This window comes from Pelobates fuscus, chromosome 6, assembly GCF_036172605.1.
Source record: "Pelobates fuscus isolate aPelFus1 chromosome 6, aPelFus1.pri, whole genome shotgun sequence".
Lineage (NCBI taxonomy): Eukaryota > Metazoa > Chordata > Amphibia > Anura > Pelobatidae > Pelobates > Pelobates fuscus.
In genome coordinates this window covers 52,810,279-52,827,842 of record NC_086322.1, presented here as the reverse complement: position 1 = coordinate 52,827,842, position 17,564 = coordinate 52,810,279, and the positions used below count along the sequence as shown (strand labels likewise).

The window sequence follows — 17,564 nt, the reverse complement described above, 5'->3', positions numbered from 1 at the left end:
GTGCAGTTGATACAAATCTGATATAAGTTTTGCAGCTTTCTGCAGTATGACCAGACTCCTTCGGCAATGCCTCCACTTTTCACAAAGCTGCTTCCTGATTGGATGTGCACAGTGTACATACTCCGCTCAGTCAATCAAATATCAGTGCGAGGTGAGCTGCTGACATGATTCTACCCGGCAGCCAATCGCTTTTCTCTTATTATCTGCACCCATTCGCCTAAACAATAATGATGCATGAATTGGAACATATATTAAAGCTTCCCTCGCTTTAACATGACCATAGAGACAGTTCAGCAATATAGAATAATAATACAAATAACCCCCAAACTACTGATCTACTCTAAATGCAGGTCTAATCTTGATATCCATAAACACGTCCATGTCTGTGCCACATATAAGAGGTTGCGGACACCAACATTTACAATGCATTTTATTATTGTTAGTGCAAATGAAGATTATCTACTCAAGAGTGTTTACAGGTAACACATATTTATTTTGTATTTTTGAAAAGATTATTCCGAACATGTGCACGGGTCCTCATTCCTCTTTCATCACTCGTCACAAATTAACTCTTTATTCTGGCTGATGACAGGGCATTTGTGAAACGTGTTAGTGTGATTGAAAGAGCCCCTGAGTGGATGGACAGTGAAGAGCTGCAGATGGATGTGGGTAAATTGTTCTTAAACCTTTTATTCTTTACAGGAACCAAATTATGTACGTAGCATTCGACTATGAACCCATTTTTAAATCTTAAAATTAGCTCAGCAACCCATATGGCAATTGTACATTACTGTGCACTAAACAAATCCACAACAGAACACCTTCACTGAGACTCAATATACGAGAGTTCTGGGGAAAGCAATGCTACTACTACACTACATCTGTGATTGTGGGCAAAAGCCTGGGACCTACATCCAATATTTAAATACAAGAACCACTGATATACATGAAGAAGACAATTTTAACTTTGGGAAATCAGGCCCAACAAAGGCACAAGGAGGAGGCCATGAGTGTAGCGGCAAATCAGAAGGAAGTACATTTAACACCAATGGATACAAATGTACTTTATTAAATGTATACGCAAACCTCCATCTTCACCTACCATCCTGCAGATAGATTTGGCATCCTCTGAAAATTTATCTGAATAGGTTTCCTCATCTTCTTTGACACGCCGGTCCACTTCGTCACGCTTTACCTTCTCTTTACGTTTTCTGAAGGGTGACTGTCCCTGAATCATTTCATATATAAGGCAGCCGAGACCCCACCAGTCCGGGCTGAATGTGTAGCTTTCATTGTTAATGACTTCTGGTGCTAGTTAAAAGACATGTTGAAAGAATTGATCATGTGAGAGAGTAACTCCATGGGATATATTACACTATTCCAGACAAATATATTATGTTATGGCTGCTACAGTCAAACCAAGCATCAGCACGTAATACAGCACCAATATAAGACACATACCCATGTAGCCCACTGTGCCAACTCGCCCACGGATGGTTTCTCCCTCAGGTATCTGCACTGCTAGTCCAAGATCTGAAATCCTGATGTGTCCTGTACAATAAAATCCCATGTATATTCAGGGTGAATGGACTCACGTACACAGAAAATAATCAAAGTCTAAGTGTTATATATATATATATTTAAAATTTCTCATAACTGATGTTCCGAGCAAGTGAGATTTTGCACAAGATATACTTTTCTCTCTTGCACATAGTTTTGCTCTGGCAACCATTGCAAGAAATTCAGCAACAAACAAAGTTGGATGTTTTATCGTACACTGCTTCCGAGAACATTGAACTCACAGTGAGAAAACTTACCACGGTCATCCAGTAAAATGTTTTCTGGCTTCAGGTCCCTAAATAAAAGATTTAAAAAATATTAGAAATGGCGAATGAAAACAATGGGTTAATAAATGTATTCCAACTAGTATATTCATGTATATCCTCTGACATGGAAATAAATATACAAACGTACGTACTCATTATATACAGGTTATACCACGGACTGTGAAATCCTGGTGAAAATGTGTGTGTATATATATATATATATATATATATATATATATATATATAATGAGTATGGGTGTCTGTTTGTATGTCTCCTCTACAATAATTGTAACTACGTCTACCAGGATTATTTATGAGCGAAGAGTGGATTGTTGGAAATTTAAAATTAAAACTAAATGTAAAATTTAAGACCAAAATAGCTTAACTTGAAATTTTTTCCAAGTCAGCCATACTTAAATGACCTAAAACTTTAATTCACAGTTAAATTCCTGACAATTCTCACTTAAGTGAATAACCCTGAATGTTCCCAATTCCAACGTTTCCAACCTTTTTTTTTTTTAGTGAACATGCTTAACAGGTTCTACAGAGATCAATAAATGCCAATGCAACTAGGATACATTAATTAAAATGGTACGTATGGTAACAAAAACAAAACAAAACAAAAAAAACAACAATGAAATGTGGAGAGAAATGACTTGTCTCATAAAATACGAATCACCTAAAAGTATTGTCTGTAGATTCGGATAATTCAGTTTCTATTACTTTTTGTCCTTAATAAAATATCCCCTCATTGTAGATTAAATTCCTTGGTTAACCCTTGCTCACAAAATATCCTCAGATTAAATGTTGTGACTTGCAGGATAGTTTGTCGGTAATCATTTGCAGGATACATTTAAAGGCAGGTGTATGAAGTATAACGTAACTAATGGATGCCAGGTGCTTAATTCGGATGAAAAAAAACCCAAAAAACATTCTTATTATGGTGCTCCAGACCACAGAATCGTATACTATAGAGCCTGCATTATCTCACAACTGCTGAGATATAAAATAAATTCCTGTAGTCCCCAAATAATCAAGGATTCATAAACAAATGGACAAGCGTTAGAGCTGCTCAGCCCGTGATGCTGGGTGGCTAATTTTGAATTACAGTCATTGATGTGCGGGACAAGCCTGTTACAGCGCCATGCTTACCTGTAAACTATTCTCTCCATTTGCAGGTTTCCCAGCCCACAGCACAGCTCTGCAGCGTAAAACACGGCTCTCTGCTCATCAAATCCTGGGTTCCCCATGTTGTATATGTGAAACTTCAAATCCCCTCCATTCATTATGGTTAATACTAGGCAAAGGGCATCCTTCGTTTCATACGTGTAGGCTAAACTAACCTGAAAACATATATACAATATTATACAAACTTAAATTGCAATTTATATTCATATCAGATATTCTTTAATAATTAGAAGTAAACTTACATGAAATGTGTGATTTGCTCATGTTAATATGGACTACTTTGCAAATTTGTTAGGGATTGTGTTGCATTCCCATTCCTTAATCTATCTACGCAACATGCACTGGGAGATAAAATAATTCAATGAGAAAAGAGTCACTGCCCCTTTCTAACCAGTGATATCAGGATGCCTTCAGTGCTTTGATTGGTCGCGGGGTTATTAATTCAAGGAGGAAGTGTGGATACAAAGAATTGCAGATTTTTTTTTTTTTTTTTACACATACTAAACTTTGTACGGATACACTTATCGGCATTACAACATGAGCTGTATAGACTGAGCTAATGCGCTATTTGTTTTGATTTAATTAACAGCATTTTATGAATACAGAATTGTACTGCTAGCTTAAACCTGCATGGACTTAGGGCGTTGATGTGTAGAGGGGCAGTTAATGTAAAGTTAGCTGTAGTATACGCTTAATCTGTGAGGTCATGCACTCATCTATTAGCAATACCTTGCTGCATTTGTATAAACGGGAAGACTAGTAACATATATATACGTCTCAATGAGCGTGGTCGTTACTGTGCCTAAGTAAAAGCATATTAATAGTAGTCATCCTATGCAACAGCCTGACTGTATAAGTAGGCAGTAATAATTGTTTGCTGGTTGGTGAACGCAGATTGTCGCCTGTGCAGAGGCGGATAAAACAACTTGCAGGATACATGTAGGCGGTAAGTAATAGTCAAAAATACAAAAACTTTTACAACTTTTAACCTAGGGAGCATATCTGTTTTTAAGCTGCTGTGCATTAGGATACAATGAAGCTAGCAGGCTATCGAGGCTATCAAGTACGCAGTAATAAGCGACTTTACAGGCTACTATGCTACAGTAAGCCATTAAGTATGCAATGGCAGGCAACATCAATCCTTGGCCCCTATGGGCGTCTTAGTGTGCCCTGTATATTTCTTTGGCATTTTAAGCCGACATAGTGATTTTAAGCTGCTGTGCAATAATACTTTATGAAGCTATTCAGATATCAAGTTTACAGTAGTAAGTGACTGTGCAGTCTATCATGAAGCAGTCTGATGTTAAATATGCATCAATGGATAGCATCAACCTGAGGCTCCTATGGGCATTACTGCATCAGTAATTAAGATAACAAGCAGAATAATTCGGGAATAAATTCAGTAGACCATGTGTGTTATGTCATCTCAGGGCTTGTGCCTCAGGACATATAGGAAAGAAAAAAGGGTGAGTCTCTTCTCTGGAGGTGGTTTAACAGCTCTGCTGCGGGGGGGATCCCCTATCCCGTGGTATATGGCTTCTCTGGTAGTCTTTTGTGCTTCGTGCTGACTGTTTGCCGTTTGGGCCCCCCAGTGTCCCGCAGGTATCGAACCCCCTCGGCACCCCCCAGGGCTTGCGCCTGCTGTGCATCAGAGAGTCTCTCAGTGTTGTGGGCACTCAGGGTCGGAAAGAGTCCGGCGGTCTCCCACCCCTGAAAAGTCCGCGGGTCCCCCCCGTCCCCTGCACCTCCCCAACTCCTGCTGACCTCTGCTGGAGCTCCAGTCCTTTGATGCCTCACCCTTCTCCGGCCACATGCTCGGCGTCTGTGCGCGCCTCCCCAGCCACCGGTCCGCCGGGGGTCAGTACACCTCAGTACTGCAGGGCTCGCAGAGTTGGGGGCGTCTGCCCCTGGACCACCACCAAATCCTGGGGCCAAGACCGGCTCCTTGTCCGGCAGTTCTCCGTCCCGAGTGGTTCCTCCATGGGGTCCGGCATCCTGGGGGTCCAGGCGACCCAGCGTGGCTCTCAGCCGCGTTTGTGCATCCGCCATCTTGGTTTCCCCTGGGAAGGGTCCCCGCGCCGCGCGGCCCTTTGCCTCCAGCCTTTGAAGGGCTGACTCATGGGCTGGGATTACCCCCACCGGCCAGGGGGGGAAAGCGGGACCGGGCCGACGTCCACCTCTCTCCCTTCACTGCCTTATCTGCACCGCCGTCTCCACGTGTGTAGGCCTTGTGTCAGTCATTCGGGCGTCGTGGTTGCAGCGCCCGCTTTTTCATCTCTTGGGCACTCCATATGTGCTGCCACGGCTCCCGGTGCTCACAGGGAGTAGTTTCCTGGGCCCTTTTGGGGCTTTTTCTGGGCTATTGTGCCATTCAGGATCGGAGCTAGCGTGGATGGCTGCCGCTCCGCTTGGCGGCCCGGCCCCGCCCCCCGAATTGCAGATTTTATAGCTGCAATGTCCAAACTGGAAATACGGTAAGTAGAAATGCAGAGGTGTTTTTCCAAATTGGATTTTTTTACTCTTGGTTTAGGAAATAAACCCAATAAACCGCATTTAAGACTGAAAAAGAGAGATTTAGCCAGACTATATTAATAAAGTTATACACATATACAAAGAAGAGGAAATCACCCAGAATACGTATAGATACAATATATATTAGAATGACCTGTATTTAGGTGAACTCTCCAGGCATATGTTCTGTGTGAATAAATCAAATAGCTAACATAGCGTAAAATAGTATGTAATAAGGATGTGAAATAAATGTGATATAAATGCACTCACAAACGGATAAGATAATCAGGCCTTTCACCCACTCAGGGGTATTTGATGAGTATGAGATGAGATGTAATGTCTTCCAACCAAATATATGAAATAAAAAGATCAAATATAGTGAAGTACGTATAAAATAATGTATAACAAATTTATTGGTCGCACTTCCATTAAGAAGTATAAAAACCGCGTATCTCCAAGTTAGTATACCCTCCTGGATGGATGTTTCCTTAAAAATCACCACAGTAGGAGTTAGGAGCAGCAGTATATTACAGCAAAAAGTAAAACAAACACATATAAATAAAAGAAATGTCCACAAGGGGTTAATCCAACGCGTTTCGTCCGGTCAAATGTTGGACTTCTTCAGGGATATTTCGGGGTTCGTCCTTGTGGGTTTTTATAGCTGGTGTAATTTCCCAAACGTCTGGACAGCTGGTAGATCCGCGTGCGTTCCATTCGTGGAACGCAAAAAAAGCGCCAAGCGTCCGGGATTCTCTGTTAATAGTTCCGGGTTTTTCTGTGCGCATGCGCGTATCACGCGCATGCGTGGATAAAGAATACCGTAACCTGCGAGGGACATAAAGTATATGGCGAAAGCGCCTGAATAACTGTTCAAATGAACCATTCTAATTTATAAAATAACACTAGAACTACCAATGTATATTAAAGAGTAGGGGTATAAAACTGAACATAAATGGAAGAGGTATCCATATATACACTTAAATGTATTTATAGGGTTAGGCTATTAGATGGTTAAATAAAAAATATATATGTATATACACAACCTAAACAATAATTAGTTAATAGAATATAATGAAATGAACTCATATGTACATTATACATAAAATGACTTGGTGTATCATATCAGGACAACTGTGTATTATGTGGTTATGCATATCCAATAATTTTGAAGAATATGGCTAATGTATCATACCAGAACAACTATATATTGTGTGGTTATGCATATCCAATAATTTTAAAGAATATGATTATCCAACCACACACTAAAAAAGTAATACCCATTAAAGCTCAACACATTTAAGTGCACATGATCCATTTATAATACAAACATGAATTTATGTGTATACCTCTTAATGAGAAACACAAAGAAACCAGAGTTATTTAGATGAGACCTAATAGGTAAATTTCTTGATTTAATCCCAAATCTAAAGTTTTTAAATTAAAGATCCACGAAGCTTCCTCTCTGGCCAATTCCTGCATTTTGTCTCCTCCTCTCCATCCCAATTGAACAGAGTCAATTCCAAAAGCCTGGAAAGTATTCCAACAAAACAAAGGGCATGAGTTACAGTGTTGAGGTACACTGTGATCAAGCCTATTTTTCTTTATATTGTTGAAATGTTCCAGGATTCTGGTGTGAAGTTTTCTAGATGTTCGACCTACATATTGGGCTCCACAGCCACATTGTAGCAAATAAATAACAAAGGAAGAAGAGCAATTAACATGTTTTTTAATAGTATAGATTTTTTTTAGTGTAAGTACCCACAAATTCCTTGATTTTCCTTTTTTGGTGTTTACAAGTTGAACAACGGCCACAGCTGTAAAAACCCTGTATCGGGATTTTTGAAAAATGGTTACAGGGAGGTGTACTAGGTAATAAACTAGGTGCCAGTTTGTTTTTTAGGTTAGTGGATTTTTTATAAATGACCATTGGAAAATCAGGTAACATATGTTTTAAGATGTCATCTCTTTTCAGGAGGTACCAATGTTTTTTGAGTACTTTTTCAATCTGCTTTGCTTGAGAGTTGAATTGGGTTATGAAGGCAAATTCAAATCTGTTCTTCATATCTTTATTTTTATTTTTATCATTGTGTATAAATTTGTTTTTAATTTTGTGTTGTGGAACTGTTAAATGGTCGTCTTCCTCTTTATTTTTATCCCTCAAAAACACTGCTCTATCAGTGTTTAGTATCTCAATTTCTGACTTATCCATATTTTTACTGTCATAGCCCTTATCTGCATATCTTTGCTTTATAATTGTGGATTGTTCCAAGAAAACCTGTGTGTCTGTGCAATTTCTTCTGAGCCTAGTTAGCTGACTTTTGGGAATATTTGAGAGCCAGGGACGGTGGTGGCTACTTGAATATTCTATGGCCGTGTTGCAGTCGGTGGGTTTAAAGAAAGAAAGTTTTTGTTTTTAACTGATTCTGTTCTATGTATATGTATATACATATACATAGAACAGAATCAGTTAAAAACAAAAACTTTCTTTAAACCCACCGACTGCAACACGGCCATAGAATACTGATTCTGTTCTATGTATATGTATATACATATACATAGAACAGGATCAGTTAAAAACAAAAACTTTCTTTAAACCCACCGACTGCAACACGGCCATAGAATATTCAAGTAGCCACCACCGTCCCTGGCTCTCAAATATTCCCAAAAGTCAGCTAACTAGGCTCAGAAGAAATTGCACAGACACACAGGTTTTCTTGGAACAATCCACAATTATAAAGCAAAGATATGCAGATAAGGGCTATGACAGTAAAAATATGGATAAGTCAGAAATTGAGATACTAAACACTGATAGAGCAGTGTTTTTGAGGGATAAAAATAAAGAGGAAGACGACCATTTAACAGTTCCACAACACAAAATTAAAAACAAATTTATACACAATGATAAAAATAAAAATAAAGATATGAAGAACAGATTTGAATTTGCCTTCATAACCCAATTCAACTCTCAAGCAAAGCAGATTGAAAAAGTACTCAAAAAACATTGGTACCTCCTGAAAAGAGATGACATCTTAAAACATATGTTACCTGATTTTCCAATGGTCATTTATAAAAAATCCACTAACCTAAAAAACAAACTGGCACCTAGTTTATTACCTAGTACACCTCCCTGTAACCATTTTTCAAAAATCCCGATACAGGGTTTTTACAGCTGTGGCCGTTGTTCAACTTGTAGACACCAAAAAAGGAAAATCAAGGAATTTGTGGGTACTTACACTAAAAAAATCTATACTATTAAAAAACATGTTAATTGCTCTTCTTCCTTTGTTATTTATTTGCTACAATGTGGCTGTGGAGCCCAATATGTAGGTCGAACATCTAGAAAACTTCACACCAGAATCCTGGAACATTTCAACAATATAAAGAAAAATAGGCTTGATCACAGTGTACCTCAACACTGTAACTCATGCCCTTTGTTTTGTTGGAATACTTTCCAGGCTTTTGGAATTGACTCTGTTCAATTGGGATGGAGAGGAGGAGACAAAATGCAGGAATTGGCCAGAAAGGAAGCTTCGTGGATCTTTAATTTAAAAACTTTAGATTTGGGATTAAATCAAGAAATTGACCTATTAGGTCTCATCTAAATAACTCTGGTTTCTTTGTGTTTCTCATTAAGAGGTATACACATAAATTCATGTTTTTTATTATAAATGGATCATGTGCACTTAAATGTGTTGAGCTTTAATGGGTATTACTTTTTTAGTGTGTGGTTGGATAATCATATTCTTTAAAATTATTGGATATGCATAACCACACAATATATAGTTGTTCTGGTATGATACATTAGCCATATTCTTCAAAATTATTGGATATGCATAACCACATAATACACAGTTGTCCTGATATGATACACCAAGTCATTTTATGTATAATGTACATTTGAGTTAATTTCATTATATTCTATTAACTAATTATTGTTTAGGTTGTGTATATACATATATATTTTTTATTTAACCATCTAATAGCCTAACCCTATAAATACATTTAAGTGTATATATGGATACCTCTTCCATTTATGTTCAGTTTTATACCCCTACCCTTTAATATACATTGGTAGTTCTAGTGTTATTTTATAAATTAGAATGGTTCATTTGAACAGTTATTCAGGCGCTTTCGCCATATACTTTATGTCCCTCGCAGGTTACGTGATACGCGCATGCGCACAGAAAAACCCGGAACTATTAACAGAGAATCCCGGACGCTTGGCGCTTTTTTTGCGTTCCACGAATGGAACGCACGCGGATCTACCAGCTGTCCAGACGTTTGGGAAATTACACCAGCTATAAAAACCCACAAGGACGAACCCCGAAATATCCCTGAAGAAGTCCAACATTTGACCGGACGAAACGCGTTGGATTAACCCCTTGTGGACATTTCTTTTATTTATATGTGTTTGTTTTACTTTTTGCTGTAATATACTGCTGCTCCTAACTCCTACTGTGGTGATTTTGAAGGAAACATCCATCCAGGAGGGTATACTAACTAGGAGATACGCTGTTTTTATACTTCTTAAGTGTAAGTGCGACCAATAAATTTGTTATACATTATTTTATACGTACTTCACTATATTTGATCTTTTTATTTCATATATCTGGTTGGAAGACATTACATCTCATCTCATACTCATCAAATACCCCTGAGTGGGTGAAAGGCCTGATTATCTTATCCGTTTGTGAGTGCATTTATATCACATTTATTTCACATCCTTATTACATACTATTTTACGCTGTGTTAGCTATTTGATTTATTCACACAGAACATATGCCTGGAGAGTTCACCTAAATACAGGTCATTCTATTATATATTGTATCTATACGTATTCTGGGTGATTTCCACTTCTTTGTATATGTGTATATTTTCTTAGGTGGCTGTGAAGTACACCTGGGATCACTTTCAGCTATACGTTTTCTTCACCTCTAGTGTATATACTTTCTTTTTTTGGTTTTACACATATATTAATAAAGTTGTCACTAGGTTTCTTTAGTTTTGTTTTAGGAAGACTCCAAGGACCATAACTAACTCATTGTCCGAGAGCATCGGCATAGCTCATTGACGCTAAAGAAAGCTCCTTAAAGGAGCTATCAGCTCCACAGGAGGATGAAGCTGGCAGCCGGCAGACCTCAGGTAATATATTAAATTGTTCACAAATTGTTTCACTACTTACTCGGAGAGGGTGCTCGAGGCACCATAACCACTACAGTAAAAGTCATTGCACCATAACTACTACATAAAGTGAAAGCTAGCAGTATCATGGGAAATGTACTTTAAAATATCTGTATCTACAGGGTCAAGAGTTCTACCAAAATAGCCAAGGTGTGGATATAGCTCAGTTTAGAATTTTATTCTAAATCTGCTCTTGTTGCCTAAATGCTGCAATTCCGTTGTCAATTAATTACAATTAGAATTATTTTGTGAATATACCCATCAGGGTTATTCACTAATGTGTGAAATGTCAAAAATTCTAAGTCAAAAAGCCAAAATGAACATTTTCTCAACTATGTTTTCATTGGGGCTATCTTGGTCTACATTTTGAAATTCACTTCTAACTCACTTTCAATTGCCTGCAGTTTCACACTTTAGTGAATAATTTCATCCTTGTCCTGCTAGAGAAATAACATTAGGGGTCTCTCTATTCAAACAAACCCAGAAAATCAAGATGTGAGGACAAACACCATGCTACGGAAAAAAAAGAGAACTTGTTCATGGAACATTAATGACATTCTAAGTACCGTACAGAAAGCAAATTGCTCAAATGTTTAAAAATGTATAAGATGTTTTCTTCTTTTGCGGAGAACAGTGCAGAGTTCATGCATTTTTTAACACAATCGATAGCTGTCCAGCATTTTATGGCCACTATCATTGTTTAAGTGACTGAATCTGCTTTAATTTATGTGTTTCAGCAATTTGAAGTCTGATGGAATTGACGGCCTCCCTTAAGTAAGAGGACAAAGTATGTCTATTAAAGAAATTGGCATGCCTTCCGGTATGAAAAAGGTAAAATGATTGGGTGTGGATCAGACATCGACCTTTTACTCCAGTACAAGTGTTAACAAGGAATTACACAGGTTCCTTGCTGGATCACCTTAGAGGGAGCACTGTCTGAGAATAAAGCCAGCTCTATTTCAGATCATAATTATGCCACATGTCTGAAGTGGTATTAAAGGGTCGAGTATAACGTGGTCTGGGACAAGCCACAGACAAAAAAATAAATAAAATTTAAAAATTACATATTTTTCAAGACTAGTCGGGTAAGTTTATGACAGATGACAGTTACAGGAGGAAGTGGGAAAATATATACCGGTATGTGGAAACTTATCTTTCAATAAAAATACACACAAATATAATGTAAACCCACAAACCACAAAATTACTTTGGGTTCACACCTGCTACATGTCATATACATTCATGATTTATTCATTGCCCATCAGAATATGACGAATATATACATTTAGTTGCTTGTTTATAGTGCTGTGCTTACTAAACCTGCATACTTAGAAAGACCAAGAATGAGAACAGTGAGTATTGGATGGCAAAATATCTGCAACTGAGAACAGGTTTTGCAAGACATACAATTTAAAATACAAAAAAAAACACAACAGTTCAGAATTGAAATATTTTAAAAAAAAAAAAACCTCTCTGAACCTTTTTGTCGCTAGAGGGATGTGCCAACATCTCAGATAAGAAAGTCCTGCTTCAAGCCCTCAATCGTAAACCACATGAACCCACCATGTGTAGGTTCAGACAGTGGGTTAAGATCCCCTGTCACAGATGTTTGATTGCAGTTGCATGGATTGGTGAGGTTAGGCACTCATATTGAGCAAGTGGTGAATATTGATTAATCCAGAGAATTTCCACTGCTTTTGAGTCCAAGAGAAGAAATTGTTACACCACTTCAGATGGCACTTTAGTAACTAGCAGTGGAGGATGGTTCATAGGTAGACATGAAGGGGGCGCGTCCCCACCTAGTTTTTGTTGCAAATATCAATCAAATCTATTGGCATTCTAAGGACCACTGATAAGTGTGTGCCTGTCGTGATCATATCTGCAGTTTCCATTCCCCGATTAATTGATAATGGAGATGCAGCTGGTTTTGAAGAAGGTATGGCATCTCATTGGGGTTAAGTGGGTACCACCATCTTTAAATTTGACCTGCCTCCACTTAGTTACAACAGGCTGTGTACGTGGCTGCTTTGTTACGGAACGCATGTCATGAAGCTCATAATGTACAGTTATTGCACTGACTGTGGCACAGATTATTTTTTACATGCTGTGTTCTTTGGCAACATATTTAGCAGTCATGTTCTGTGAGATCGTGCAAGATTGACTTACAGATGAGCTGCTACTACTCCTATATTTTCCCCAAGTTTCCTGAACTCTGCCGTGGGGACTATTTCACGGCCAAGGATGTTGTAAGTGTGCTACACTTTGTACACTTGGTAGCAATAGGAGCAGAGGAAATGGTACCTTACATTCAGTAAGTGATATCATGGTCCGTGCTTGCTTTATGAAAAATGTGTGCGGACAAACACAATTAACAACTAAGATATCTACATATCCAACTACACAGACCCAAAACAATAGTGTCTTACACTCATTTGTTCTTCATTTCTTTCCCAGACCATATAAAATATATTCATAATAATAGTAACATATTAGTATACAGATGGGAGGAAGGATGTTACTGATGTCCATATAATAGTGGAAAATGTTACAAGCCCAACCAATGTTCTAGAAAAGTCAATATTCCTGCTGGCCTTCAGAACATTATTTACCAGGCGCAAACGAGCGGAAACTTCTGTGCTCTCAGTATATAATTATCTGCCTTTCTTTGTCAGGCTTTATTTTTAATTTTGAAAGTACTTTTTAACCCCTGACCATGACATAGGTTTTAAAAAACAGACAGTGAGTTGCTTATCTAACCCTTTACAGGCCAGGCTTTCCGGTTTCTACATTCCCAAAGAAGACTAGAGCTCTCCCATGTTTAGTAGTAAGATTTCTACTATTTCATTTGCAAAATTGTTAAGATACAGTATTGTATAAGTGAGATGGTGGACATGAATCATAGAATGAGTGGTCTATTAATCTCTATAGGATGGATAACAAAATGGCTTTCCTAATTGTAACAGGGGAAGCACAGGTATCATTAGACACCTGGGGCCCGCCTCTCGGCTGAGGCCAGAATTAGGAGCCCTACACTGAAAGATGAGTTTCATGTAGCTTTTCAAGTGGGTACGCCATATAGCAATCCACCTAAAGAGCAGTGTGGTGTGAGCAGGATTAAATCCCTGCTCATACTAGAGAGACCTAGGTATCAATCGATACCTGGAGCTCCCCTCTGTCAGCAACAATGAGTGGCCCCAGACTGACCAATGAGCTGTATGTAGTGCTCAAAGTGAGCAATGCTTACAGCCGTTTAAATGCATTGAGTACACTATGGTAGAGCAATCTAGCATAGCCAGGATGATTCTGAGCAGCTTCTTTGTGGGAGACCTCCAGTGTCTGAACAGGATCGGTGCTGGGCTTTGTGGGAGACTTCCAGTGTCTGAACAGGATCGGTGCTGGGCTTTGTGGGAGACCTCCAGTGTCTGAACAGGATCGGTGCTGGGCTTTGTGGGAGGAATACAGGGTCTGAACAGGATCGGTGCTGGACTTTGTGGGAGACCTCCGGGGTCTGAACAGGATCGGTGCTGGGCTTTGTGGGAGACCTCCGGGGTCTGAACAGGATTGGTGCTGGGCTTTGTGGGAGAAATCCAGGGTCTGAACAGGATCGATGCTGGGCTTTGTGGGAGACCTCCGGGGTCTGAACAGGATCGGTGCTGGGCTTTGTGGGAGCAATCCAGGGTCTGAACAGGATTGGTGCTGGGCTTTGTGGGAGCAATCCAGGGTCTGAACAGGATTGGTGCTGGGCTTTGTGGGAGAAATCCAGGGTCTGAACAGGATTGGTGCTGGGCTTTGTGGGAGACCTCCAGGGTCTGAACTCCATGCAGGTTGGATCTGTGCTGGGCTTTGCCACTTGCACAGCTCGAATCAGTTTGCATTACATTTTTCAGTATGACTGGGATCTGTCATGATGAAAACAGCTGGCAACATACTCTACTTTTATTTTAGAATTCCCTTTGCTAATATCCGTATTGATTTTATCAGAGGAAACCATTGGGAGTAAGGTTGGATTAAGTATTAGTATTAGGTTTATAAAGATGATTAGTGCCAGCAAGGGAATCCCTATAATGAAATCAGCAAGGAAATCCCTCTGCTGACATCAGAGGGAATCCTTCAAACACAATAGCTAGTATCAGGGTTATAATTAGGTTAGGCATAGGATTCATGTTAGGATTAGGGTTTGGTTTACACTTAGGGTTTGGTTTAAGATTAGGGATATGATTTAAGATTGATACTTTGCAAAGTATACATGTTGGTTAATGTTGTACTCAGAAGCTGTTTCAGAGTACAGTTAGAATATTTTATTGCTGTGACACACAAAAGTACAACGTGCACGTTAAACGTAAAACATCAAAATGTATATCACAAACGGTGAAAAAGGAAATTGGTGAAAAAAATGGCACCTCAATGAAGATCAAAATATTTCACGTGATAGGCCCCATGTTGTTCACATTTGCAAATGTCATGCATTTATGGAGTGATTTAAATATGTGAGCTACCAAAATGCCCCATAAACCCATCTTCAATTGCAGGTTCACAAAAACCTGACAAAGATGTGTGAAATTGGCCATTCTGTACTCTGGAAAGTAATGTGTTTAATGTGTTTGTAAAGAAATGCAAAAACAAAAACAAATCTTTTAGAACAAACTTTGACAGAAACTAGTGCAAAGATGGCAGCATATGAGATACCCTGGAAGATCTAATTTCACAAATGGCAGGCCCTTGTGGGGTACCGTATATACTCGAGTATAAGCATAGTTTTTCAGCACATTTTTTCTGCTGAAAAACCCCAACTCGGCTTATACTCGAGTCAATAGTCTGTATTATGGCAATTTTCATTGCCATAATACAGACTGGGGGCTGCAGAGATGTTACTTACCTCTCCTGCAGCTCCTGTCAGCTCCCTCCTCCTCTGCGCCGTCCGTTCAGCACCTCGGTCAGCTCCCAGTGTAAATCTCGCGAGAGAGCTGACAGAGGGAGCTGCACAGACCGCGCGGAGGAGGAGAGAGCTGACAGGAGTTGCAGGACAGGTAAGCAACATCTCTGCAGCCCCCACAGCCCCCCCACTGAACTACCAACCCCACTGGACCACCAGGGAAGGAGCCCCCCTCCCTGGCCAGCTAGCAAGCAGGGAGGGGGGACGAAACAAAAATAAATTAATAATAAAATCATAATAATAATAAAAAAAACTAACATTATAAATAATAATAAAAAAATATGAAAATAATTAAAAAAAAATAATAAGTAAATAAAAAAAATAATGAAAAAAAAATATTAAAATAATGTAAAAAAAATAATAAAATTGCCCCCCCTCCCCCCCAAGGCTCTGCAACACACACATACACACACACACTGCATTCATGCACACACTGCACTCATACACACACACACTGCATTCATACACACTGCACTCACACACACACACTGCACTCACACACACACACTGCACTCACACACACACACTGCACTCACACACACACACTGCACTCACACACACACACTGCATTCATACACACGCTGCACTCATACACACGCTGCACTCATACACACGCTGCACTCATACACACACGCTGCACTCATACACACACGCTGCACTCATACACACACGCTGCACTCATACACACACGCTGCACTCATACACACACGCTGCACTCATACACACACGCTGCACTCATACACACACGCTGCACTCATACACACACGCTGCACTCATACACACACGCTGCACTCATACACACACGCTGCACTCATACACACACGCTGCACTCATACACACACGCTGCACTCATACACACACGCTGCACTCATACACACACACTGCACTCATACACACGCTGCACATTATTATTTCCAAATTGTGAATACATCGTTTTTTTTCTTTTTAGAATAAATGAGAATTTAATGTGTCACATCAAATTAAAGCTATTTTTATACTTTAAAAAAATTCGATATAATATCTGTTGGTGTAATAAATGAGAAAGATGGAAACTGCGGTTGAACAAGCACACAGCAAAAATTGCTTGTGTCCTTATGCACAAAACAAGCAAACTGAAGCTGTATCCTTAAGGGGTTAATCCAAAGATGAAAAAATTGATACTTACTACAAATCGACTATTTACTTTTTCTAATATCTGTTTCTCGTTTAATGCCATAGCTTCTCCTTTTCTCTTCTTTATCCTTTTCTTTTCCAGCTTTTTGCACGCATACATTTTCCCTGTGGCTCTGACTTGACATGCGCACACCTAAAGAGAACACAAATAAACGGTGTACATGAGGACAAAATTGGGTTCGCCGATGTAAGCAAGTGATGTAGCACACTGTATTTTGGTAGGGTAATGCCTCTGCTGCCAGTTATTAAATTATTGGTGATATAACCGGAATTGAGGGTACAATGTTGACACCATATCTTGATATCGTCTGCTGCAGCAAGCACAGACAAGATAGTTCACATGTATAGGGAGATCTGTGTTTTCAGCGACACATATCTAATTCTATCCAGGACACGCCATGTGGAGTATAAATTGCTGGGCTATCCTTGAATTCTACTGCGAGGACTTCCTGTAAGACAGGAGCGGTGAATCATTACTGACTTGATTTTGACATGGACTCACCTCTCCAAATCCTCCTTTACCCAGCACCCGGTAATGCCGAAATGTGTTTTTTGTCACTGGTTGCCTAAAAAAAAAAAAAAAAAAAAAAGGACCAATAAAGATTTTTTATATTTTTTATAGATACCCCAGTTACAGTACCAAGGGTCATCACAAATCCTAAAAAGAGTTACCTGGTATTTCTTTCAATGTTTATTTTTATATTTGAGTTTTGCAAATATGGCAAACATAAAACATTCTCCATACAATTTTT

The 17,564-nt window shown here is 39.2% G+C and overlaps 1 protein-coding gene across 2 annotated transcripts in view; it reads right to left on the bottom strand.

The window, feature by feature from the left end:
• Window positions 1-17,564, bottom strand: part of GRK4 (G protein-coupled receptor kinase 4) — a 192,832-nt gene that overhangs the window by 6,281 nt on the left and 168,987 nt on the right. For both annotated transcript variants that reach the window (XM_063457695.1, XM_063457696.1), the window contains 6 exons: window positions 17,315-17,378; window positions 16,805-16,945; window positions 2,979-3,169; window positions 1,818-1,855; window positions 1,462-1,551; window positions 1,103-1,311 (listed from right to left, as the gene is read on the bottom strand). In XM_063457695.1, coding sequence (XP_063313765.1) covers window positions 1,103-1,311; window positions 1,462-1,551; window positions 1,818-1,855; window positions 2,979-3,169; window positions 16,805-16,945; window positions 17,315-17,378 — 733 coding nt within the window. The remainder of the gene's footprint in view (window positions 1-1,102; window positions 1,312-1,461; window positions 1,552-1,817; window positions 1,856-2,978; window positions 3,170-16,804; window positions 16,946-17,314; window positions 17,379-17,564) is intronic.